This window comes from Platalea leucorodia, assembly GCF_965183815.1.
Source record: "Platalea leucorodia genome assembly, chromosome: 3".
Taxonomy (NCBI): Eukaryota; Metazoa; Chordata; class Aves; order Pelecaniformes; family Threskiornithidae; genus Platalea; species Platalea leucorodia.
The window spans coordinates 18,688,266-18,716,244 of NC_138825.1; the positions used below are offsets into that span (position 1 = coordinate 18,688,266).

At 41.7% G+C, this 27,979-nt stretch overlaps 1 protein-coding gene across 2 annotated transcripts in view; it reads left to right on the forward strand.

Moving 5' to 3' along the window:
- Positions 1-403: 403 nt before the first annotated feature.
- The window catches only part of FBXO11 (F-box protein 11), a 79,495-nt gene continuing 51,919 nt past the window's right edge, over positions 404-27,979 (forward strand). For both annotated transcript variants that reach the window (XM_082306093.1, XM_082306094.1), the window contains exon 1: positions 404-881. In XM_082306093.1, coding sequence (XP_082162219.1) covers positions 773-881 — 109 coding nt within the window. In that variant the 5' untranslated portion in view covers positions 404-772. The remainder of the gene's footprint in view (positions 882-27,979) is intronic.

The window sequence follows — 27,979 nt, forward strand, 5'->3', positions numbered from 1 at the left end:
CGGGCTGCCCTCACAGAGCCCGCTCCCGCCGGCCCGCCCCTTCCCTGACCCACCGGCCTCAGGCGGGTCCGGCGGGACGGGGCGGCGCAAGGCGGCCCTACCAGGCCCGGCTCCCGCGCCCCCTCCTCACGCCGCGGCGGCGCCCGCCGCTGCCGGGCCTGCGCCTCGGCCCCGCCATCGCCGCTCGGCCCGGCCCCCGGGCGGCCGCCACCCCCCTGCGCCCGCCGCCCCGACCCTTATATCCCGCTCCGCCACCCCACCCCGCGCCGCGCCGCTCGCCCGCCCCTCCCCACCCCGCGCCCCATAGAAGCGGCGCGGTGATTGGCCGCGCCGCCGCCGGCCGGCTGTGTGGGAGGCGGCGATTGGCGGAGCGCGGCCGCCAGCGGCCGCCTCCCCGCGAGTGTGTGTCTCTGGCAGTGTCAATGGCTCCTCCTGCCACGGAGCAGCGACGGGCTTGAGACGGGCAGGACCGCGGGGCTCCTTTAAGAGAGGGATTTTCGGGGGGGCCGGGAGGGGGCCGCGGCGCGAACGTCCCCCACAGCCAGCGCTCGGGAGAGCCAGCGGCCGGCGGCTCCTCTGCCTCTCCAGCGAGCCGGCGAGGAGGCGGCAGCGGCGGCGGGACCCGCGCCTGGAGACCCCCCCCCCCCTTCCCTGCTGCCCGCTGCTGCGAGGCGGCCGCCCCGGGGCTCCCTCCTTCCCCCCCTCCCCGACGAGGCACCGGTTGCCGGAGGATTTCCCCCCCTCCCCTCCCGCCACCCACACGAGTCGGCAAATGAACTCGGTCCGAGCCGCCAACAGGAGACCCAGGCGAGTGTCCAGGCCGCGCCCGGTGCAGCAGCAGCAGGAGAGGAACAACGCCGCCGCCGCCGCCGGGGATCGGGGTAAGCCAGGCGCCGCCGCGCCGAGCGGGGGCCTGCGCGGGGTTCGCCGGCGGCGCTGGGCCCCGCCGCGCCCGGCCGGGCACCGGCAGGAAAAGCCCAGGCTGCTTCACCCTTGGCTCCCGCTCAGGCCGCGCTTTGTTTGGCTTGGGCTCTGCCCCGACTCGGGGCCGCTGGGCCCTGCCGCCGAGCGGGAGGGAGGGAGGCGGGGGCTCGGCCCCTTCCCCGGCCGCGCTCCCACGCCCGCCGGGGAGGGGGGGAGCCGATCGCCGCCGGCCCCTCGGGACGGAACGGGGCGAACGGCCCCCCCCCCCCCGAACCCCCCCGCCCCGTCCCCGGGGGCTGCGGGGCGGCGAGCCGCCTTCGCCCGGGAGGGCCGGTGCCTCCCCGCGGCGAGCGGCGGGCTGGGCCCCCGGGCCGGCGGAGGGGAGAGGTGACGCGGGAAGCGGCGGGGCGCGGGGGGAGCGGCGCCCGGGGGGCTGCGGGGCGGGGTGGGGGGGGCGGTGGTGCCGGGCAACTTGCGCCGACACCTTCCCCGCCGCCGTCGGCGAAATGGTGTCCGGGGGCGGCGGCCCGGGTCTCGCCGAGCCTCCGCGGCCCGCCGCGCCGCGCAATGTTTGCTGCGCAGTTCGGCGCCCGGCCTTCGGTTACAGCGCCCGGCGGGGGGGCGCGGGCCGCGGCCGATCGGCCATTTATTTACCTCAGCCACACCGCCCCCGCCCGCCCCCGCCGCGGCGCCCGGCGGCCCCGAGCCGGCCGGAACGGAACGGGGGGCTCCGGCCCCCCGCGCCTCAGCCCTGCCCGGCGGGTCCGCCCGCCGCGGTGGGGCCGGGGCCTAGCGTAAAAATGTTGACAATTTGGAGCTAATGGGGGAAAGCACCATTGTTTGAGGGGATGGGGAAGCGGCGAGGGGGGATTCCTCCCCTCGTGGAGCCCGGAGCGGGGTCGGGAGCGCTGGGGTGCGGGGGTGGGGGCGAGGGGGTGGCGGGCCCTGGGCCCTGGCACCGTCGCCCCGGCGATGGCTCTCGGGGGTGCGAGTGTGCGTGTGCTCCGTATGTGCAGGGCTGGTTTTTTTTTTTTTTTTTTTGAAGGCGAGATGGGGGTGGGATTGGAGGAGACATTTTGCATGTCTTATCTGGTGGATTGGATTTTAATTTTTTATGCATTGGCTGTCACAACTCTGGTATGATAAAGGAGACTGATCCGTGGTGCAGTTTTAGATGTACAAATGTCTTTTTAAAATAAAAAAAAAAGCCTTCATTGTCATCCGAATGTCTTTTGTTTGAGTATCTAGGATATCACATCGAGAACAAGGTATTTTAACTACGGAGACGCATCGTGATAAATATTTTAGTGCGTTTTATGCAATCAAAACATTTTAAGCAAATGAAGTAAAGAAAATTTAATCTGAGGAAGTATTTTTAATTCTCCATTCCTCCCCCCTCCCCTCCCTCCCCTTCCTTCCCCCGCCCCCCCTCGCACACATTGGTCAGAGCAAAGAATGTTACCCAGACCAGATTGCTGTGTATATAACCAGAGGATGTGATGTCTTATGCCCAATTATGGGTCTTGTGTAAACCTTCCAAAATCTTCGGTAATTATATAATTAAAATGACTTCTCTGGTATACTGACATTTAAAAAAAAACAAAAACAAAAAAAAAAAAACCCAACGAGAAGAACTTCCTCCTCTCAATGACATGCACCGAGGATTTTCATCATCAGTGTTCCATATGCAGAATATAGAATTTTTTCAACCCCGCAGTTTTCTTTTTCTTTTAAATGGATGAAAATATGATTTCTGAAAGGCATCCGGAAAGGTGTGCTTGTGGATTAAACGCTGTGATTATTCAGTTTTACATTGGACAACCTGTCTCAAACTGTTTGTATGTTATTTATTTGCTAAAGATACAAGCAGAAACTTTTTCTGTTAAAATATGAGGCTATAATTTGTTTGTATTACTCGGACGTTTTGTGGAACTCTACATTAACCTTTTTTTTTTTTACCACTCAGTGGTGATAAAATTGTAACAAAATCAAGTTCCACCGTTTGTTGAAATTACTGTTCCATATGGATCACCGCTAGCTTTTTCCTTCCATTTTTGAAGGTCAGTTGTGCTAGGTCTGACTTGCCCCAAAATGTGTCAACAGCGTTAGGGTCTTTTGTTACCGTTTTTTTATATCTACATTTGGGGTGTCTCTAGTGCAGTTCCTATTCCTATCTCAGAAGTTGCAAGGTCTGATCCACTATCTCTGGAAGCTCATGCCAGTTTTACCTGTGACTTTGATCGCTTTGTGCAGGGCTGTTACTGTAAAGGATGATGAATAATGCTACTAAATTATAAGCCAATGTACTAGGGTTAGACTATACCACACAAGACAGTGGTGACTTTTTTCACCTTTATTCCCAAGCAATGTAGGTCATCTTAAAAAAGGCTGTACAAAAGCAGCAGCGTAAGTTATTAGGAAAGGGTTTCTATTAAACTCAGATTTAAATTTGTTTAAAAAAATTGTTATTAGGTAATGTGCAGCTGTGATTAAATGAAAATTATTCTTTGTTATTATTAATTTGTTTCCTCCTTCATATTAGAGCACAGTAGTTATAAGTACAAATATCACGGAACAGAGTTGGTAATGTAGCACGTAGTTAATCTTTGGAACTTCTTGTTGTTTCATATCATTAAAGTAGATTGCTTAGTAAAACGTGTACTAGATCTTGAGCTTTATTTATTATTTAACGCTGCATAAGTAGACAGTGTTTTGCAGCTGTGTAACAGCTGTTACATTTTCACCACTGGGTAAAAATCAAGTTGTGACTCCTGTTATTAATAAATAGATTACCAGGAAAAAATGGTTTTATAAAAATCCTCCATCAAAGGTTCCTCGTAAGGGTTTAAAAATCATACAAATCTATGTTTTATACTGTGAAGCGATTCTTATTTTAATATATTTTGTATATGTAGTATGAATATATCCAATGAATGCAGAATCATGCTATCTATATTATACATTGAAAAACAATGATTGTGTACCTGTATTCTGATTGGTGTGGAAGGGAGATCATAAATGACTGCAGAAAAAAAATTTTTCTCCCCCAGACTCCCTGTGTTGTACAGCCAAGATAAGATGTCATCAGGATATACTTCCCAAGATGTTTTGCCTTATGTTCTGCTGTTCACACCTCCCTCCATCTAAATTAGCCACTCTGGCTACACTATGCTACTTCTGTTTTACCTTCTCCCTCCTGATCTCTCCCCAGTCACCAGTGGGGCTGCCAGTGGTTTATTCTGTGGGTTTGGAATTCTGCATGAAGGTTACAGAATAGATGGGCCCTTTCATTTTCTTTAGGACAATGGTCTACCCAAAAGGAAATCTGGACTGGGTGATGTCTGTGTTTAAATATTCCTGTGTTTGCTTATAGTGCTATTTTTTTTTACTTGAGGCTATAGGTTTGGCTACAGTTTTAGGAACAAGACAAGGTTAGACACTTACTTGAAAAAAATAAAATCTTGTCCAGAATGCAGCTGAAACTGTCAACCTCAGAGCTATCACATGATTTGTTTTTCCTTGTTTTTGTTCTTCTCAAAATAATAACTACATTAGTGCGTATGTGCTTCTTTATAACATCAGCACGTTACTGGATATGGTTCTAAAGAGGTTCTGAGCTTTATGTCCAGTATTACGTGCTTTTAGGACTGGATCCTGTATACTGTGAAGTACCAAACGTGTAGCACCATGGCAGCTGCGTCTGCCACAATCCTGCGCGTTCCTTTTACGTGGTAGCGGTGTCCATGTGACAAGGCAGTGAGCTGGCTCCGGAGCTGCCTGCGCCAGACGCTAACTGCTTTTCTTTTTTTTTCCCCCCAGGTTGATTTTTGGCACAAGTGCTGGTATGAGGGAAGGGATAACACTGAATGCCTGTGGGTGTGGTGGGACTGTGGCAGCTCCGATTTAGATTGGGTTAAGCTGGGTCAATACTGTTGGAGTTGGAGCACATTTAATACATACATCCTGTAAACCTCCCTTGCAAGTTTGCTTACTCCCCTCCCCCCCAGTTTATTTTCCAAAGAGAACAAGGCTTATACACCCGTACAGTCTGTCTGTCACTCTGCAACTTCTGAACTTGTTAGCTCCTTTCAGCCAGATTTGACAAAGGGGTGTGAGGTTCCTAAGTTTTGTGGAAATTATTGACTGGGCAGAGGAAGAAGACAATGAGGGAAAGACATTTATAACTTACCCTCTCTACCCATGCCAAGAAGCAGCAACCAGCTGGCCTGTCAGCACACAAGGTAATTGAATTAGTCATTTGTCTGTATAGGGGACATGAGGGTTTGAAGTACTGGGAGAAAGAGTAGGTTAGGCTGTGTAAGACACAAACATGTAGAAACTAAGCTCCAGTAGATTTCTTGCTCACAAAGCTTGAATTTTGTAATGCTGAGATAAATATCTCAGGAAAGTTAAGGAGTCTCTATTTGGCCCTGTTTCAAGTGCATGTGTGTAATATTTTTTTTTTATATATATGAGGACCAAAAGGCTTATATTGGTGTGTGCTGGGCTGTAACAGTAACTGCATTAAATGACTCTTATTCTGAAGCAAATGCCCAGACTTGCATCAAAATAACTAAATTGGTTTCAGTTTTTGTAGGATCATCCCTTATGGCAACAAGTCAAGAAGTCAGGCATCAGTTGTGCCAGGTGGAAAGAAATCTAATACAGGGTTTTCCGTATTCCTTAAAAGAGAGTTCTAGGCTGTGAAAAGACATATTTACATATAGATGTGTAATCCTTGTTTCTGCAATGACAAGTTTCCAAAGTCTACCTTAGAGATAAAAGGTTAGAATCTATAAACTTGGTACTTCAAGTACAACTTCTGTTTCCCAAAGCCTGATTCTGCATCATGAGTACAAAGGAGTGTCTGGGTACCTCTGTTGTCCTTCATGTAGGACAAGTGCCTAAATTTAAGCTAAAGCTTTCTATCTGTTTTGGAGCGATCAAAATCAAGCGTGTTTGTTCTTGGTACACGCAATAATGTTCATTGCCCATAGTTTTGGTATATTTTGGCCATTTGTAAGACCATTAACATCTGTTATAGTATCTCAGAAATAGCAAATCTTTTTTTATTTAGTTTCTGTGTTAGAAAAACTTTGAGCCCGATGGTTTAAGTGAAGAAGTAATGAAGTCTCCGACATCTATCTATTTGGTATCTTTCTGCTTTGGGGGAAGGTTATGCTCTGTGCCCCCCTCCTGCTCTGGTGCTTCCTGGGAGAATCACAGTTACGGAGTAGACCAAAGCTGTCCAACGTGTGTCGGGCTTTTACTGCAGGTGTGCAGGGCATTAAGCATAATAAACAGTATGTGCACTGGATATGGAAGATTTAATGTATATGCATAGAGTTGGAGCACTGAACGCTTTCTTAGCCCAGCAGCTGCCTGGGAACATCAGGCTTGCAGCTTGCTTTACATCGGCAGTTTCCTCACCAGCGTGGTAAATCTGGTGTGCCCAGCAAGCGCTGAATTTGCAGTGTCTGTCCAGAGGGACTGCCCTGCGTGTGTGTTTATTTGGCACATTAAGCACGCTTAACTCTGCACATGCACAGTGGTATCATGGGGGAGGCCAGGTGGCAGCCAGAGGGGGCTGCCGCTATGGCGAGGACGACTTGTTCGGCCCACCCTCTGGTCTGGGTCGCTTCTGTGAAAGGAGTGAGTACGCCCCAGGTGTGTTGTAATGTGGGTCACCTGTGGCAGAGCTTAAACTTCCTCTTGCAGCTTGTGGCTGGGATGTGTTTGGTCTGCTTGGAGGAGGAGATACTGTGTTTCTCAAATATTTCTAAATTGTGCTGATTGAATATATTTAGCCTTATATATTATAACAGAAGGGGTAGGAAGAGTAAATCAGAACTGCTCAATGTGTGGACAATAAAAGCAAAGAAGAGAAGAAAACATGACTGAGCTCACAGGAATAGAGAAAATGAAAGGTTTGTTCAGTTGACTTTGTCATTACCTAATCCTCTCATGTTTTCTGGTTGTTAAGTACTTCTGTTTGTTTTTTGCTTATGTGGTGGTTCTCCGTTCAGCACTTGAATAGGAGGGGAAGCATACTTGGTGATTTTTATTATTGTTCATGGTATTAAACTGTAGTATCTGAATATAGCCCAGGATTTTAGTCTGAGTCCTTCAGTTCTTGATGAAATGGGGTGGGGAAGAAAGCAAACTAAAACATACAGTGACATTACAGAACATCTATCAAAATTCTGCTTTTATAATATATTGCTACTTTTAAAAAAGACTTTTAAATTGTTGTAAAGGGGGAGAGCAAGACCTAGATGTAGATTCTGAAGTAACGAAGACACTCTAGAAAAATCTCCTATCATTTAAATTGTACTTCCTATTAGAAAGTTTAATGAACTTTTTTTGAGGTGATAAAAATCTCTGAATCTGAAATAGTTCTTAAAAGAGAACTTGCATAGTGGTTATTGTGGTTCTTCTCAATAACTAAGTGTTGCTGGTTATACTGCTGCCTGTTCTTAAAATGTTGTTCATCCACATGTAGAAGCTGGGAGGATGCAGACAAGCAACAAATGAACACTTTTAAAACATCCAGTTCTTTCAGTAGGCTTTTAGGGACTATTTTTTTTATGTTCTCCTCTGAGATACTTCCTCTAGTTGCATTTTGACAAGATAACAAAGTAATTTTAGAGCCTGGTTGCTAGAGGAAGGGGTCATCACCATATTATGCCTGCTTCTGGCCCCGTGTTCTTCTTCCCTGCCTTGCATTGGCACTTGTAGCTCCCTGAACCAGATCACCACAGAAACTAAGCCTCCAAAACACCCCGAATGGTTGTCAGCCGGTTTAGCTCTTTGAACTAACCGCAGAGATTGGTGCGTGTGTAAGAGAAGTGGTGGTCAGGTACGGAGTTGGGAGTGGGAGGAAGGAAGCGGGACTGCCCCCCATCCTCGCAGCTAACCCTTCGATGGGTTTAGCTGTCACGTGAGGCTGGAGCCTTGCGCGGTGACTGGCGATGGTCCTGGCCATTTGAGAGGAGCTGGGGAAATGCTGCTGCGGCTCTGTTCTATGATGTGTGCTGTGATACATACAATGAAACCTACTGTTCGTTGTACCAGAAACCTGCAGTTTCCACTCCGTTGTCAGGTCCCTCCTGATGTCTTAAATCTTAGAGTTCAGGCACTACTTTGTTCTAGGAGCGCGAACTGCAGCATAGTTGTTTTCTGCCTAGAAACATCGTCGCTGAGGCTAGGTTTGTTTCTGATAAGCAGCTATGCTTTCTTGATTCTACTTAGTTTACTCAGCAAAAGTGTATAGGAATATCATTCCAATACATACCAGATATTACTGGTATTCCAATATCAAAATAATAGTAGTGTTTATCTTCTTGCGCAACTGGTTCTGTGTTCCAAAAAACTGATTCAGCTGTATAGATCTACCATGTGAGTGCCAGTCTAGTGTTGATAGAGTATGCAAAGTTTTTCCTCAGTTTTTCTGTCCTGCTTGACTTCACTGAGCTTGGTGGGTGTTTGGATTTGGGTTGGTTGGTTGATGATGGTTTTTGCAATTATTAGTGAAAACTGGTTTAAAAAATGAACTAAACTTTTTATCAGACATTGCCCTTGGGCTAATGAAACACTGGGGGTGAACACCTGGGTTATTCTAGCTGTAGGCCACTGCAAGAATAGTCCTCCTTATGTCTAGAGAACTCTTCAGTTCCTAGCTCCCAAACGCAGCATGGAGAAACAAGCACTCCTGGGAATGAGGTTGGGAAGCAAAAGCTTGGTTTTTGTCCTACTGTGAATTGCCATTACAAGGCAAAATTAACAGCCATACTTGGAATTATTCCGCTTGTTTTAAATAACCACTGTCCAGCAGTTTTAAATAACCAGACGAGCAGAAGAGCTGAATTTGCAGTCTCATGGTCATCATGCTGTGTGCATGCTCTTCTACCAAAGGACTGGTTAGTATGAATAGGTCATGTTACAGTAACTATTTCCTTTTGGTGATCCCAGTTTGTAGTGTTTGGAAACAGCCTGTTTGCCTTAAGGGATCTGATTTGTGGGTTCTCTTCTGTTGCTTGTTTTCAGCTTGTACACCTAGAAGCAAAGGTTCAAGGGTTTAGTCTCTTGCTTTCTGAATAGAGGTGAGTTGTAGCTCTACAGCCAGTCTAAATTTCAAGCTATCTTTGTATTTGGACAGGTTATTGTGGGATGACAGGTTATCGTATGTCAGCTGATCTGTGGTATCTGATTCACAGTAATTGTTCACGTGTATGCTCTTAGCCTGTGGCAAATGGAAGGTAATTTGAGTTAGCTTGACCCTCTTTCATTACGCTCTTTCAAGGCACTCCCTTCTCCACGTGGATTGTTAGACTTGCTGGAGTGCCTTGGCTAAAACAATAATGCAGTTTCTGTCCCCAAGCTAGTTTGGGTGTATCTGTACAGCAGTAAGGTGAGGGCTTCACCACAGTTTCCTGTATTGTTGCTGTTTTGAGACCATACCTTGCTGAAGGAGTGAATAGCATGAAGAGGCTACCCTGAAAAGCAGTCAGATGTTATAATTACCGGGTGTGTTTTTCTTTAGCAAAACTTAGGAAAGCTTTATTAGTGCATTTTAAACTACCACAAATAAGTCATTTATTTCACAGTGTCTTGGTATACTTATTTCTTGTTTTTAAAGAAGTAGGTTTTACTTTGAGTTCTTTCAGAAGATGCTTGGTAATTGAAGTCATTCCAACACTGCGATAATGCTTTTGGATGTTCTAATTCAAAGCCCGCTGAAATTCTGGCTAGCTGAAAGATTCCCATTGACCACAACTGGCACTTGAATTTGATCTGAAATGACATGAAAGGTAAAACAATTGATTTTCTTTTTAGTGCTTAGTTCTTATTTGAAACTTGATTTTGCAACAGTAAATACATAGCTGTCCAGTCTGGTTCATCAATAATTATTAAAAATCTAAAATACTACTTAAATGCATATGGAAAAATACTTTTCAGTAGTCAGGTGTTGCCACCCTGTCTTGCTGCCTTACTGAATTTCTAAGACTCCCAAAGAGGAACTCAGAACTGCCTCTTGAATCTACTTCATTTCCCCTTCCCCCACAGATGAATCTGGTTAGTTAATTACTGCACTACTGATCCTATGTGTATATGACAAATAAATAAAGCTTCTTCCCCATTTTTCATTCTTATTTGGCCAATGAGAGGTTTTTTTAGGAGCTATTGGGTAATGCTTACAGTTCCCAAGCTTCTTTTACTTGGGAAAGTGAGTGGAAAAGTGTGGTGGGTTTTTTTTTTGGTTTTTTTTTTTTTTTTTTCCCCTTGGAATTCAGTCGTCTTAAGAAGACAGGCCTTGGTGCAGACTTGCTGTAGTCCTCTGAGAAATAAACAGTTGTGAAAGTTTGACGACATACTTGTAGAGAAAACTTTGTGCTGCAGAAGCACAGGAAAACTTTAGATTCTAATCACTTTTCTAAGAGCTGAGGACAAAATGGATGCTTTTTGGCTAAATAAGCCTTTCCTGACTGTTGGGAAAGCAAGAGACCAGAAATATGATCCAAATGCTAGCTGCTCAAATTAATGTTTGCTACTTCCTTAAATTGTTGCTGTCTTGAAGGAGGAAGGACAGCAACTTTGTTAAGATGGTTGTTGTATTAGTCTTTGGCAAGATGTGACACTTCACCTTTCTCTGAAGATGGTAGGATCTGTGACCATCTTTTTTGGCAGAAAAGTTCTGCCCCTCCATCTTCTTCAACAGTCATTGAAGATCAGTTATTCAAAATAAACCAGAGTTTACTCTGGAATTTCACTTGCTCTATTTTGACCTGTATTGACTGCAACTGCCCAAGCTGAGGTCATGGATAGGGACAGGACATAACTGAGCTCCATCCTTCGTGACCTTGGAAGTTGCAAGACTGAAGGTCTAGGGTGGTTGCAGTATATGAAAATGTGTAGCAGGTTTTCCATCACAGAAGAACCGTTTTGTTGAGATCCATTTGGAGCTTCCTCTCTGGTTCCATTTTTAACTCTCTCCAAAGCTATATAGTGATTGAGCCTCTAAGGCAGATGTTTCAGATCCATTGTTGAGAGAACCTCCTTCAACACAAGTTGTGCAGTCATTTGGCTAGCTAAGCATCAGTGGGAAGGCAGGAGATAAATGCTTTGGGCTGCTGTTGCTGTCTGGATGATTAGAAGAAGAATGGGTGTGATTGTGATAATGGGTAGTATCTGAATGACTTCAGGTGGTGTTTGATAACGACTTTGAACCCTTTCATATCTTGCCAAATTTCTTACCAGCAGCTGCTGATTGATCAGCAGCTTGTGATCAATAATCTGCTGATAGACTTGACAGTATCAGTATGGATGCTTGCCATTGTCAAATTTTACCTTAATTTAAAAGGTTTAAGTGACTGAAAAAGGCATGCCTGAGTAGGTTCAGTGGATGTCTAATGAAGCTCTGTTCTGAAGATAAAGTCGTCATAGTACATGTCAATGTGATGCTGGATTTCCCATTTTGTCTAATGGTTGAACATCTGAGCTTGTTAACATTAAAACTGTTAACAGGAAATAATGTTTTCTGACAGTTCCGTCTCATCTAAATCTATTTTTTAAATGCCAGAGAAGAAGAGGTGAAATTCTTCTGATTTTCAGTTATAGACAAAATAACCTCAATATGTAATTTTAAAGGAAAATATATTGGTCATGCTAACGTTGAAATAAGCACTTTATCTTTTAGGGGCTTCTTGCTTTAGTATAGTTGTTAGCTATGGTTTCCATAATTGGGCTGAAAATAAAACGTGAGTATAAAAAAAGTGTTAACTTACTTGTAAAAATGTGGATAATATGGGAAAAAGAAGAATGGAAAATTAATTTTAAACAAAATTTTATTTGAACTTTTCAATATTGATATTACGTGGTAGTCCAGCTTAAGATCAGTTTTCACATTCACTTCATGAATATTTCAGCCTATGCTTTTCTGCATAACTTTTTCACGAAACCAAAGATTTGAGCATGCACTCTGCTGTAGGTTGCTCTTACACTGATTAATATGGTGGAAGTTTAAAAATAGGTAGTGTATGGAAAAATCATGATTTCTAACTTCTCTGTTTGAAAGGCCTACCAAGCAATGCCTGCTATCCACTGATGCTCTAAGAGTGGATTCATTACCATGTTCTTGGGTACATCCCAACAGACTGACTGCATCGTTTGTTTCATTTATTTCAGTCGTCTTAATGACTAAGATCACAAAGAGTGCTATGAGCTGCCAATGTATCTTTTTCTTGTTTGTAAGATTTAGAAATGTTATACAGTTGTGGGAAATGAAGAACAGCAGCTGAAACACCGAGCGTGCTGAAATGCTAGTGAGTTGGGCACAGTCGTTTTCAGACTAAATATACTTTGGGTGCCACCCCAATGTTTTTTCTTTAGCAGCGAGGTTGGACTTCCTTGGACTGCCACTATTAGCAAACAGATAGAGTCTGTTGAAGTAGTACTGTAATGGCCGGGGAAGGCAGAAATTTTCGACTGTTTCTGTCACTTGAGTGGTGGAAATAATTACCACTTTCATAATGAGCAAGTTTAATGGGCAAGTTTTAAATAGTAAGAAAAACTGAAGAAGTGGTCTGTTTTAGAATCTCTGTGATGTTTTGATGCAGATATAGTCACTAAAATTATGTGTATATACTGTGTGTTAAACATTCATTATGATTTTTCTTAATATTTGCGTGTAGGGTCCTGTTGGCAGAAAGGTTATATTTTTCAGTAACATAAATACTGTGTGTGGATGATGGTGGCTGGGGGAACTGCTTGAGCCTGGTTAAGTTTTCTTTTGTAAGATTTCTGGGATATATGCTTTGTCTTTCCCCCAAATTTTTTAGTACTTCAGAAGTGGCTGAATATAATACAGAAAATGAATTTTAATTCCTCTAGTTTGTGAAATCAAAATACGGTTTGACAAAGGGGCAAAGCAGGATAGATCAGAATAGCAAGATTTGAGAACTTGGTATCCACAAATCCTACTTGTGTTGGTTTTGTAGATCAGTTTAAAAAAAAAAAAAAAAAAAATCGACCTGCTCCTTTTTTTATTAATACAGATAAGTAATACATTTCCTCCCAGGGCATGCCTCTTCCTCCCCCCATCAGATATTTTTCCACATATGTGGATACAAAATTCTTAAGTATCCCTTTCTCCAAACCTAGCAGTCAAAGTCTCCCCACCTAGATAAAATTTCTGTTAGTGAGAGTCTCTGTAAAAGACTTAATGATCTTAGGGATTTAAATTAAATAAGAAATTACTTTAAGTGACTTTTTTATTTTAAGAATAGACATATATATGTGTGCATATTTAATTTTTTTCTTTAAAGTGAGAGGAGTAATGGGGTGGTTCTTTGTTTCCTCTTTCAGTATTTCTAGTAATAGTAATGCAGTGGGTGGAGTGAGGCTAAGGAGCAGTTTCTAGTCCAGAAGGTTCCTGACTTACTGATCTCTTCGCAGAAATCCTTATTTTTGTATATGCGAAGAATTTACTTGGGAAAGAGCTGTTCAAGCATTCAGTGACGTAAAAAGATACTAATCAGTGCATTCAACTTTAATCCTTCCCTTCTGCCTGAAGGTCTTGTGTTGGGTTGCAGTAAATGTTGGGAAATGTCTCTTATCCCACCGTTTCTTATAGTGATTCTAGTGATGGTCTAGAGTAATTTCAGGTACTGGTAAAGGATCCCCTTTGTTTTACTAATTTGGATATTTGTCGTGCAGTACTCTTGTGTCTCGTAGGCTTTTCAGTCGTGTCTGTAGCTGTCCTCATCACGCACCTGGGATGTAGTGAAATACCATTGTTCTGACCTCAGCAGTGGGAAACGAAAGCATAAAGAAACAACATAACTTGTCCAAAGTGACCAGGGAAGTCTGTAAGCGTGGTTTCACTGTTGGTTTAAGCAGTGTAATTGCAGATGGCCACCAAAAGGGATTTTCTCAGTGGTGCTTTGCTTCTTCCTTCCTTTTGTTGTTTTTAGTGACAGTGCACCTGCACAGTCACTGGCCATTGTGTGCGGGCGCTGGTGGAATGAGGTCTGTACTCTCCTTTCTGGCAGTATTTATACTCTTAAATTGGTTTAACTTTGCCACAGATGTGGTTCCATGATAAAGCGCAGAATTGACCATGATGCTTTTGGGTTCCTGTGGTTGGTAGTCTAGTTTTGAACTATAGTCTCTCTTGGTACAATACCTGTCTTCTTTCTGGACTTACTTTACTGCTCAGCTTGTCCCAGGATAAAAACTGGATAGTTGAACTGGGAGTCGTTGCTCTCAGTTGTCACTTGTCCCGTGCTCCCAGCTGATCCCTGTTCAAGGCAGGGATCACTGAACGGCTCAAAATATGGTTGCAGTGGTGCTTTAATCTTTCAGGGCAGCATATTAAGGTAAACGGGAATTGCAGTTGGCTGGCTTAATTATGCTAGGCTGAAAACTGGAGCTGCTCTTGAATTGCCACGTGAGCTGTATGGCCATCTGTCATTGGGGCAACAACTTGTATTCTGAGGGGCAGCTGGCAGGGTTGAGGCTTGCTTCAGCTGGCAGGCTGCTTTTTTTTTTTTTTTTTTCTTTTAATTTGCCACTGTGTGTCAGTCAGAGCCCTTATTTGTGGGTAAGGAAGAAAGTAGGAGTTGCCTTAATTGTTTGTGCAATTAACTTAAAAAATCCCAATAGGAACAGTAGGCATTTCTGTGAGAATAAATTATGTTCATGTAACTTGTATTCTGTGTCCTTCTAGACTCTTTCTTGCAGTTTTGAGATATAACAATGATGTGACAGTTGTGAAGCCATAGGTGTGCCTGTGGGTGCACTGAACCATACATATGGCACAAGAAAATTATGCATTCTTACTAAAATACAGTGTTATATTGTGAAAGCACAAATACTGAAGGAAATACGTTGAGAGACAACCTACAGAAAGGATCACGTGGAAGATTCAAACATTTGGATTTTGCACTAGTTCTTTAGAAACTTTATCTTACAGGCTCCTGAATAAGGACGTGGGAACTCTTAATGGTATTGATCGTGTGGACATATTGCTGTGAGCAGAGAGAGGGAAAAAAAAACACTAATAACATCACTATCTGAGGAAGACTACGTGGTTATGAAAGGTAATGGTTGGGAAAACAAGTAGTTGGAGAAAACACTGCAGTTGGCAGTCAAACAATATATGGCTTTTAATTTGAAATGCTCTGAATATTTTTATTGGAAGAGGGGGTACTGTTCCCTCTCTTTGTTTGGTTGGTTGGCTTTTTTGTTTTTCTTTTTTCAAGACCAGGAATGGGTTGATAGTTGCTGAGTTTTGGAAAGTCTCAGGGACCCCAGGGTAGCATTTTACATCGGCTCTTGCTTAAGTCTAACTGCTATTACTTGTTCAACCCATACAGCCAGCTGATATGCTGGGGGTAGAGGGTAGGAAACAGCATAACTTTACTAATGGATTTTTAGTTCTCTGTCATAATCTGGACTAGTGCGGATGATATTCTGCTCTAATTTAAACTAGCTGCTGGCTGCTCTAAAAGGACCTTTATAAAGATGATGATAGCTGGTATATGTGTGTACTCTGTCCACTTCTCCCCGCTTCTCTAGCATATCCAGTAGACTAGAGACCATTAAAGGGAATACGTGCAACATGAATTTATTGACTTTGTGCTGGTAAGAGACACTGGTTTGGTCTCGGAATCTGTCTCAGTGTTGATTGTGCCTTTCCAATGTTTAGAAATAACTGGCAGGGCCCCCAGGCTGTTCAGGTTGGAGTCTTATGAACATGCAGTAGGATGTGTCTGAAGCATCTCTTCATTGCTACGTGTAGCTCAGAGAGCAGTCTGGAGTTAAAATTTTCTGTAGAGCTGTCCTGCTAAATTATGTCGTTTGCTAGGTGAAAGCAAATTTTTGATGGGAAACTTTTTTTTCTTTCAGATGTGGTGGAAGCATTTGTCTTTAATAATTGCTTCGGATTTCCAGGAAATTATATTTAGTTCTCTGTACTTTTCAATCTGAAAAATATAGTTGATTTAAAAGAAAAAATTTATAATGACTTGGAATAAAAAGTTACAATTGTAAGTACCAGAAAGGGCACTGACAAACTGTTGTACTCATTTATACTGGCAAAACGAAGTTCAGTGGCACTTCCAAAATTATTTCTAATGTAATTATTTCTGATAAAGGATTTTCCTGATATTGTCTGTATTTTGAGATTTTCAAGTCCATGACTTAGTTGCCTTGATTTTGATCTTTACTCTGGCACCGTGCTTCCTAATAGATACATTAGAGACAGCTTTATTTTGGCAGCCATGCTGTCTTGTCTGAGGCTGTCCCATTGCAGGGGGGCGAGGCTGTGGAGTCCTGGTATTACTTTTTTTTTTTAATGGTTTTTAACTTGTGTTTTGATACATATTGGTCTCCTGTCTCGTGTGTCATTTGTGGTGATGAGTGGGGAGAATGTGGTGGTGGTACACCTTTTTCCTTCCTTTCTTTTTATCTCAAGTCTCTTCTTTGTTGGGAATGCAGAACTCTCTGTGTTTACAGTGAGCAACTAGTTCACAGTAAGGTTTGGCTTTATAGAAGATGAAAATTCATTTTAAATTGCTCTTTACTCAAGGTGTCTGCAGCGCTCTATTTGCCCACTAAGGGCACCAAACCAATCTTTTTTGGCACTTGTGTCATTGGCAATTTTGTTGCTGTGCTGGTTCTAGAAGTTTTCCCTTTGTATGAGTTTTCTTCTATTCCCAACACTGTCATAGCTGAAGGTTTCCAGATCTCCAGCCGCAATCCATTACTTCTCATTAAAGGAAAGCTTCTCTCCTTTCCCATTTGTTTTTAAAGAACACAAAAGATATTTTAAAAAGGCTTTTTTCTTTTGCCTAAAAATCTAAGCTGAAGTAGCCAAACTGGTTTTTGTTTTTGAAATGCACGACTTCTTTTATTTTACTTTTTAAGTTTGAGGTCACTAGCTCTCAAGTGTGAAACGTGATTAACAAATTTTTCAAAACCTGTTACGTTATCTCACAGCTCTTCACTTTGTTTGCAGGAATGCTGACATTAATTAATGTCATTCATGACATTAAATTAATGCCATTTAATAGGTGGCACCACGTATAGCGTAAATGGTTCTCACCCTTGGAATATAGAAGATTTTCCTGCAATGAAAGATGGTTTTAGTCTTTTACCTACCTGCTGCTCTTAAAGTCTTGTTAGCATAATACTGTTTTGTGTATGCTTAATTATATGTATTCAACAGTTTACTGCCTGGCAGTAAATTGAGTCTGAGCTCTAAATATGACTCTTACTCTCCCAGTCTAGGTTGTTATAAATGTTTAATTTTTTTTCATTCTGGTAACTGCATTTGACTAGTGCACTTGATCCAGAAAGTATCTAATACGTTATTGCTGTACGCTTTACTTAGTACCAGATGGGAGCCCCAATATATATGAATTGCTTCTTTATATGTTTGTTTAAAAGTAATAGGCGTATATTGCTTAAAGGAGCTGTCAGCTTCTTCCCTGTACACAAGGCCTAGAGTTGCTTGTGGACTGTTTTGCATACATGGTGCCCATGTATGTACTTTGAGTGGTATGGGCTGCTATATTGTCCACGTCTCAGTTAAGATATTAGTATGACATATAGCTGTTACCTAGCACCAGTAGAGCTCTTTCTTTGGGGGTGGGAGAGTTGGTGTTGGGAAGAAGGTAGGAATAGCAGTTTATTCAGCTGAAACTACAGGAGAAGTTACTAGAAAATAGGAATTTATAAGTTTGTATTGCACAATTCCTCTCCTTCCACCTCCCCTTCAGGAGAATTGCAGGGTGTACTAAACAAGGAAAAGTGATTTTTTTCTTTTTTTTTTTTTCCCCCTCCCTTCCTTAGAGACCTTTATTTTTAGTTGCAATAGGTATAGAGGTCCAATATAATTCTTTCTTCCTTTTTTTTTTTTATTATAACCTAAACTCTGAATGGTTACTGGTTGGTTGTTTTTTGGGGTGGGTTTTTTGTGTTGTTGTTTTTTCTTTTCCTCCTCCATTTCCAAATTATTATGTCTGGTATTAGTCTTGCACAAGAATTTAGGTCTCGCTTGCTCCTCAGTAGGAGAAGAAATGCCACAGTACTCGTATTGATGACGATTCCCTTGACTGTGTTGGGTTGTTTACTTGGTTGGTGTCTCTCCTGTTTCATGTTCCACCCCCATGCTATTGTGTTTGGTTTTGTTGTCTTTACTGTTATAGCTGCCTTATTTTTCATGTACCATACGTGCACACTCAGATAATAAAAAGTAGGTGGATGAAGATATTTGGAAACTCAAAATTTTGAATACTCCATGCAAGTGAGGCAGATGATTTTTCTGCTGAAAAAAGACTTTATGGTATGTATTCCCAGCTGTGTCTACAGAGACTAGTTGGCTACTGCAAGGGGGGAGAGGTTTATAATTTTGCAATTAAGGATGGTAGGAGTAGAGGAGAATCAAGTGCAGGTAAGTGTCCTGACTCAGGGCAGGTGTCTTGTCCTGAAGCCTCTTTTAGTCCTTAAAAACTGAATGACCAAACGTAGGAATCCCAACCTCACTTGAAGAAGTCTGCTTTGTGGTCAAAAAGTGGAGGTAACTCAGTGGTTGGGTGCATCCCAGTGGGGGACAGAGATGCAAACGCAATTTGATGAAGAGGAAGAGGCAGAGAAGATCTTAACTAACAGTGTTTTATATTGTTGTCACTGATGAGTGGGTGAAGGCTAAATGTATCAAGCTTCCACTAGAAGGAACTGAAGGGAGAGAATCTTAGAAATGGGTGGATGTATTCTGGAGTGCGTTTATTTCTTTGCCTAAATGATTATAAAAGCAAGTCATATTTTAAGAAGTAGCATATACTGGAGAATTGTGCTGTGAAGGCTTCATCCTCTTTATTTGTGCTTTATGCCTTAAACTTTTTGAAATATTTGAGAACCAGCCACATTATTTAAAGATCAGATGGAAAAAATATTTCAGATTTCTGAAACAAAGGACAGGTTGCTTCTCACAGCTTTCTGTTAGGGTATGTGAGGAGAAAGTAAGCAAAAGATGAAGAGAATGTGGAAGAGGTGAGATGGTTTGGGAATTCTTTGTTTTTCATGTTGCAAAACATGATGATACTTCTGGAAAGGGATTTATGGTTCTTGGTAAATTAATACTAGCCATCTCTCCTTAACAGAGGTAGAAAGTTCTTAGAAGAAATACTTGTTCCTACTAATATACTAGTTTTTGAAGTTAGGAACAAAAAACCTGGTAATCAACTAAACCCCATAAAGCTAACCCAAATGGCATATTTATAGCATCTGGATATAGGATGGATATTGATATATGTGGAGGAAGAAGAGTAAAGATTGCTGTAGAAAACTTCTAGATTAACTTCAGAATGGTGCGACATGATGCGTGCTGAAGGTTAATATTGTAAAGAATTATTCTTAAAAATCTGTATTCTGTGTAAAATAGTAATAAAAATTACATGTGAACAAATTACTTCAATAACTATACTGGCATTTTTAATATAAAATGTTCAGTCTATAGAGTATGAACAGTTTGTTTTTTAAATTAGCCATAGTTTGAAAATAAACACTTCAAGAATTCAATCTGACACTTGTTTAGAATACATCTTAAGACAATTTCTGTGGCTATGTTGAGCACGAATATAACAAAGATGGCCAATATTCCATGTGCTCAACCAAAGTACAGGGAGAAACACGGCAAAGCTCAATGCACTTGTAAAATATCCTTGATACATAACTAGAACACTTAAAATATCCCAGTTTTGCTGGTGAAAAAAACAAACAATGAACAGCGATCTAAGGATGCTGTTCTGTATGGAGTGTAATTAATAGTTGGCAATTATTGTATATTTTAGTTCAGTGGAGGAAAATGTCCACTTATTTAGTAGGCTGGATTTCACTGTTCCTGACCCATGTGGCATACTTTGAGTGCACAAAATGTATTTTACTTGCTAAAAATGTTTTGAATGCTCGCGATTTAAGAACAACTCATGAAGGATTCTTTTCTTTTGAGTATTTAGTGATACTGAATCTGCTTGTGGCTATGCTAGAGCTTCAACAGACTGGATGAATGTAGTCGTGTAACGGGGCTTTTTATGCTTCCAAATGGATAGTGTCCTATACGTTCTGCATGCGTAGGATTTGAAACGTATTGTGATCTGTTGTACTGAGGTTGCACTCTATACTCTCGCTATCTTATGATATGCACTTGCCTGCCGAGAAGGTGGATGTGGCATGTGGGGTGGCTGTGTAAAAAAGATGGTATCGTCAGTCTGTAGATGCTTTGCATGCAAAGTTTTCCTCTAGGAAGACTTTGACACTCTAGAGAGGCTCTCTTTGAGGTAAAGATGCTAGATGGTCAATAAAAAGTGATGGTTAGTACTGGATTGGGGCTGAATTGTTGGCATTGATGAGTGTTCCTTGAAGCATTGCAGTTCTCCAGGATCAAATTATGCAGGAAAGGTGAAAGGACAGGAGCAGAACGAAGCGGGCTTTGACTCTTCTCAGTATTTAAGGTTCTTTCTTATTATCTAGTATCAAGGTGAAAGGACAGGAGCAGAATGAAGCAGGCTCTGACTCTTCTGAATATTTAAGATTCTTTTTTATTATCTAATATCTGTATGCACACATGCATAGCTCTTATTTTGTGACAGAGGTCTTGAACTTCCTCCACCAAAGACAGAACCTCCTGTAAGTCCTTTGAGAGTCTGAGATATAAAGTGGAATATTTTTTTTTTCTGGAAGCATTTTTTTTATACATTGAAAACATATCTGAGAGGTGTCTGTTAATGGAAGTAAATCTCTATGGTGATGTCTCAGTACTGGACACTTCCAACTACCATAATATTTTCTCAGAATATCACTGCAGATAGTGCAGTGCATCTGTCTGCTACTAGTGTCCATTGTGCCTATCAACTGGGAATAAAGAGTCATTCCATCATAGTTCATGCTCTGGCCTGTTTCTAATCTTGTGCCAGTATCAGAAATCCACACAGCAGTGACATGAAATAATTCAATGACTGTTAAGTATTACACTTCAAAGATAGCAGCCTGATTTGATGTCAGGCTTCATAGTTTTTTCAATCATGGTTTGACTGATGCACCAAAATTTCTTTGTGCTCCTTACTTGTTAGTCATCAATGGTGGCATATGCGCTGACATCTGGGGGGGGAAATACTGTCAGCCAGCTACTGTACAGTGACAGGCTTCTTCAAGGTGTAATCTGTATTTCATAGTACCCTCCCTTCTAGCCTTGCTGGCTGGAAACCTTAGGTTTCACAGGGTTTGAATAGTGCCCGCTTGTCCAGCCCTTACTTGGGGGCATAGAGAAGCCATGGGCTGTGTTTTTTCTTCACAAGTTTAACTGCTGCCCAAAGACCTTTTGGGGGTGGTACGTTTCTGAAACGCATGCATGCTTGTATGGCATCAAGATGCTTCTGTTATCTCTGGGCTGGAGTTCCGGAAAAGGCAGCCATTCTGTCAAAACTTCAATTGCACAGTAATGAGCACGGCTTTTTATAGTTTGCAAGTTCAGTAAAGAAAAATGTGGAATGAATGTGGTTAATGAAATTAGGGACTTTTGGTACTGAATTATCTCCTAAGTATTAGCACAAGGTAAAGTAATTCAGATCAAACACTGGAAACTGTAGTTCACTAGATACTCCTTTATTGTCACCAGCAATTTTCAGTGGTATTGAAATTCAAAGGAGTTCATAGAAAATACTTATTCTACCCCTGCTGTACAGCAGTGATGTCTGAAAGAAGCAGCAGTTGAAAGAATATAAGCAGCAATGTCTCTTAAACCCTCTCCACCTACTTTTGGAAGACATTAATCACTTATGTGCTCATGAATCAGGTACAGTATCTTGAGATGGAGCAACCAGTTCTGCATTGGCTCCATTGGTTTCAAGCAAGTCTTTGAGGGCAGAGTTCTTAAACTATGTGGCCACCATCCCAGATGATCAACTAGGAGAAAAGATGGCCGTAAGCAAGCCAGCAGGGATAGAGGGACGTGAACGTTGCTCACAGAATCCCCAAATGCCCCACAGTCAATATGCAGGTATAAGCCTGTGTGAGAACAAACTCAACATGATTACTTGTGTCCTAACTTTCTCCTGCTCTGATCTTGCTTGCAACCATGTCCACGAGGTCTTCAGAGTCAGTTGGGGTTTTCCCCCCCTGCTGTAAGTGTTTGAAGTGACTAACTTGGCTGTGTCTCCAGGTACTACTGCAAATTAATAACAGTGGAACAACTGAGTAGTTTATAGGTGTGTCAGATTGGTAAGTTCAGAACAGGTGAAACTGTGACAGGGTGACTTGATGAAGAAAACTGAAACTATGATGATGATTACAAAGACTGACAGAAAATAGGGCCAGGAAAATAAATTCAGTTTGCTGATGTTATATAACTGTCTTAGTGCAGCCTGTGGATTCATTAGTTTGAGAACATACTTTGCAAGGGAGAGCGATTGCGTGTGGCTTCACTTTTAGCAAATTGACTGTAATTTAGAATGAAGGTGTAGGAGGTTGAATATATTATTACTCTGGTTTTCTAGCTGGTGTGATCTTGTCTAGCAGGTGAGTTTTTCAGTGTGTTCAGCCAGCATGTGTTCTAGCATACTTCAGTTTACCATTGCAAAGATCCTTGAAACCATGAATTGGTGCAGTAGCACTTCTTGATTTTTTTTTTTAATTTTATTTTTTTAAATACTGAGAGCCAAAAATAATAATATGAAAAAGAATTAATAATCTCTTTTTGTACCAGGAGGATATTTACAGATTTGTACAAAGATGGTGTACCGTAGTAGTGTAAGTATTTCTTTCCAGATGAAAGATGGGGGGGGGGGGGGGGAGATATTTTGAAGATCACCCTTAAGTGGGTGGTGCTTGTAAGTCAAGTACATCATCCATCCTGGCACAAACAGAAATAACTGGAAGAGCACGAGACGGGGATAGGAAGGGAGTGGAGCTTGCCGCAGGTACCTCTGCTGAACACCCATCCTTTCGGAGCCGCAGGAGAGCTCAGCGTGCACAGCCCAGGCGTACGTACCTGGCGGGACTGCGAGCCTCTGCTCAGGTCGCTGTGCCCAAGGGGGCTTTACCTCTGAACAGAGGTGGGAGGTTATCCCTGCTCTGTTCCCACCCTAACACTTAATGTTGAAATCTTAATTCTCTTAAGGAAGGTCTGTTGGATGTCTTGGACTTGGTCTTGCTTTCTTTCTCAGCTCTAGTAGTAAGGGATAGATCTTTTCCTATACCTCTATAATCAAAGCTTTTATTTTTGTTATAATCAAGTTTGAGCAGTGTAAATGAGATCACACGGCCAGGCAGCAGTTTCCTTATTTCTGCGTGATTGTCTTCATCCCTGCTTTCCAGGGTAAACACAAATATCTCTTTCCCTTTTGGAAAAGTCTTTAATGTGGAAAGGTGAGGAGGGAAGCAGCTTGAGTCCTCCTGTTTAAAACTTCTGCAGATCACCTTTGAGATTGACCTCTTCTGTATTTTTTCTGTAGATACAGTTAAAGAAATTTCAAGTGATGTTTTGATCAGTTACCCATCAGCATTCAGTTTTGTAAAAAGGTTGCTACTGCTCTGAAATAGCTTTTTGTTACAGATACCTCATCAGTTGCTAGCCATTTAGCTGTTTGTTATTAAATAAACATCATGTGCTTGTAAAGTCTTGGTGATGTTTCACTTGCCTGGTCAAGTGTGTAGGAGTACCCTATGATGTTTTACAACCTAACTCCTGGTCAAAATGCTTGGTAATGGTGCTTTTTCCCCTCAAACCTCTAGACCAGGAAGATGATGAAATGAAACTAACAGTTGGGAAGAAATGAGGTAATGTATATGTTATGGAAATCTAAGAGAAGATGAAGGGAGTTTCTATAACTGCAGAACACTTTAACAAGTTATATTTTAGTACTTCTAATCAAATCTTTAAATTACTGTGCTGAGGACGTTTTGATTTAACCTAAAATATTCTTCTTATTCCTTCATAATAGGTTTCTTGCTGACAAAATATATTTTGATACAGATTCTTCGATTGCTTAACATAGTAACACTTGCCAGTGTAGAAAATATCCATGGTTATATAGCAGTGTAAGCTATGTAAAGCTGTGTAGTTTTACATGCGTATGGTTGGAAATACTATGGTCTGTCTTCCTATCCTGATGTCATGATGTCTGGGATTTTTGGATGTGGAGAGTACTCAGCAGAGTGAAAATGGGCTGAGGTTTTAGAGATGCTAATGTACTACAGATTCATGTTTTATAACATAGCATTCCTTGGGTAAAAGCAGTTGGATTGGAGCTTCAGTGTACTAGCGAGGCCATGTAATAGGAAGTCTAGAGGGTAAATACTTAAATTCTTGATATGTTTGGCAGGAGTGGGAGAGCTGTTACCTGCCTGATGAGAATGCTGGAGTCAAGCAATGAATGACTCGGTCTCTGATGGAACCTTCTCCCTTTGCTGACTACGTGGGTCGTCTGAGCTCCTGATGTAGGTCATCCTTCAAAAATGGATGGAACGGCCTTTTGAGCTGATCTTTTGCTTATTATCTTGTTTCAGCTCAAATAAGCCATATGGGCAAAGCCATGGCTGGCTTGGAAAGGGCTCACGGAGTTTGGAGACTCCACAAATTCTCCAAGCAACCTGTGCCAGTGCTCAGTCACCCTCATGGTAAAAAAAAAAAAAAAAAAAGGTCTCCCTATGTTCATATGGAATTTGGAATTTTTTTAATAATGTCCTTCCAGTGCTTAAATGCTTTCTCACCTTATTTGTGTAGAGCTGTAAGCTAAGTGAACTTTTGCAGTACTTTGGGCCAAAGAAGTCTTTGCTTTTATTTTAAATAATATTTGAGCAGTTTGTCCTCCAGAAGAGATAATTATCTATAAGATTATTTGTCATACAGAACTTATCTGCAGGTTTGTTAGCCATCTGTCTTGTTTGTAATATGATGTTCCTTCTTAATGTTAATACTCTTTATTCCTGCGGCCTTTTAAGGATATAGTCAGATGACCTAAAAACCACAATAAATGAATGCTGCGAAGTGGCAGCCCTCCTCAACCGAGGTATTGCGACTGATCTAGTCTGTTGATGTACTAAGTAAAATTAGTTTGGCTAAATGAGCGGTGTTTGTCTTTTCTGGTGGATCAGCATGTTTGGAACTGTTCCAGGGCTGTACACCTGTGACTCTTCTCTTAGGATGTATTTTTGTGTATATATCTAAATTGTCTGCAGAAGAATGCCTTGACAGCTATGCATGTGCAAACAGCTGCATTTCTGTTCTGCATGTATTTGTTTAACTTTTCATCAACACTAAGAAGTACTAAAAGGGACAGGATCAAACTGCATAGGCTTGTTGGGAATATGGGGATACAGGGGGAGTCAGCACTAGTCATGGGATGGAGGGGAACCTCCCCGTTGGGCAGCTGCCATGGAAAATCTTGACATCTTTTATTACTCTCTACTCAGTCTCTTTCCATTTTTTTTTTTCTATTCTTTCTCTGAAAAAAAAAATAATCAGGAAATGTAGGTAAAATAATCAGAATAGGAATTTAATGATTTGGTTTTTTTCTGCATGTGTTTTTGTCCACTGACTCTCCAGAGTGTCTTGGTCTCTCAATACCCTGCTTTGTGTATATGCCTGAGAGAAAATACGTGAGGCAGATGGACGGTGAGGGAACTGTCCAGACATGAAAGGAGAAGTTGCAGATTAAGATGGTCAGTTTTCTAGATTATCACCATGCCAAAAAATTAAAAACACTACTTCTTCCTCTTAAAGCCTCTTTAGGTCCTTGTGGCCTTGTAGCATCAGGGTTGTTTTTGATGGCTGTTTCAATCTGTATTTTAATGGCTTGCAACACAGGATTCTTGTGTATAGTGAAGGGCTTTGGGAGTCTGGAAGGGGCGGTGTTACGGGACTCTCTTCTCCAACCATAGCATTTCTCCATTGCTTTTTATTGCATATGTTCAAACAGCTTTTACAGTTAATGCATATTATTTTATAGTAGTTTTTAAAATAGAAATTTACCATACTGAGGCATGACAAATTATAGGGAGTTTGTAGGAAGTGTGGTGGGTCAGGACTTCATAATGGATATGGAAGAAATGACAAAGAGCCATTCTGTCTTGTCTTAAAATGGGTGAATATCCAGAACTATGGAAACGAAACAAAATCGGAGTTTAGGTGCATGAGAAGGAGAACCCATTTAAGAAAAGGAAAAGTTCAGGATTCTGCTGTAGGTATACAGAAAGACTGGACATAAACGGCAGCGGAGGGAGGAAAAACAGCCCTGTTGAAAACATTCAGCACTTCTAGAGATATTAGAAAATATGAAAAATTAATAGTTCCTTTCTGTTTTGTGACTTATGCTTGCTCTCAGGTAACTGAGCTTAGACTGCCTGCTTGAACTTTATTGTCTCTTAATGTTATTAAGAATAAACTTGAAATGCAAATAGCAAGCATCGCCTTTATTGGGGGCGGGGGGGGGAATCTAAGAGGTAGGTGTGGGTTTGTTAATTTTTTTTTTAGATGGTGTTCCCATATTGTTTAGTACAACAGAATTTTAGCCAAATTGGGACCATGAGAAAAACAGTTGAGTGATGCTGAGAAAAGAAGCTAGAATTTTTTTTTTTTAAATGAAATTGTCAGTAGTTGAAAATAGTTCATCAAGATATAGGGCATCATCTGCAGAGTTTTAAACTTGAGAGCATTCACTGCAAACACATCTCAATTTGGAAACTCTTAAATTAAACTGCCATTACATTTTACTTCAGAATTTCTCAGAAAAAAAGGTATCTGCAATTAGTGTAATTAGTTGCCAAAAGATGTAATTAACAGCCAAACACACTGATTTTTGCCCTCCACCCACCCCACCCCCCACCTTAGCAGTTGCAGCTGCTGGTGTTTTAGTCTCTGAAGTTTTACTGAAAACTGAGTTCCTGTGTCAAAATCCATTGTATATTAAAGATGTATTTTTTTTCTTAAGTTCGAATACACTTACATATATGTATAAACCCATGTGTAAGAGCTACTCACAATGTGAGATGACAGTGTTAATAGAAAATAGTAATGGAAATTTAATAGCTACTTAGAAGAAGCTTTTAGAAGTTCATTGATGCAGCATTTCATGCATGATACTGCTCTTAGTGGTAAAAATACATCATCAGTCTGCATCTGGCAGGATGTTTCCATTGCAGTTGAAAATGGGAAAGTTAAACACTAGGTGAGCATTGTAGAGTGGCTGGTTGTGAAGTGCTGTGGAATGGGCTGGGTAACTAATGTGTGTAGAATTTACAGTGTTTAGGTTTTAAAAAAAGAAGTATGTGTCTTTAAAAATGTGGTTTAAAAAAAGTTCTGTTTAGAAGGAGAGAAGACAAACAACAAAGGTAGAAGCTCAGATTAATATATCAAAACTATGCCATTTGGTTTTCTAATTAAAAAATCAGGATGTAATTCCCCACCACCACCCCGATGTCCAAGAGCAATAACTGTTGGACTGGGGTGTTTAGGAGATCCTTACTCTACAGGGCAAGGAAGAACAGAGTGTCCTCCCTGTGCTGCAATTTCCTTGAACATAAATACAAAACCTTGTTTCCAGCTTTCCTGATGTTTGTTTTGCAACACATGTTGGCAATGGAAAACAGACAGTCATGTTCTTCCAATTTGTATTTATATAATGTATTAATACTGTAAAACTTGGTAGAAAACCTATTTAGTCGTATCTCCCAGAGTAGAAGGTTTGAATGTGGATAGTTGTTCCCTGTATAGGGTTCATTTTCCTTCCTTTCTCAAAGCAGCTTGAGTTTAGGTAGGCTGTTGGCCCTTAGTACTACAGTATTTGATGTTGATGGCAGTTATTTATTTTTACTGTAGCTCTTAACAAATTCGTATCCGAATCAGAAGTTGCCTACTACACTGGTGTCTTATAGTTTGATGACAGTTTCCTTAACCCATCTTAATAACATACATGCTGGCAAATAAGTAATGAGTAACAAAGCATTTGCTTCCCGCGCCCTGACGATGCTTGGTTTTACTATAGTTCCACACGCTGTT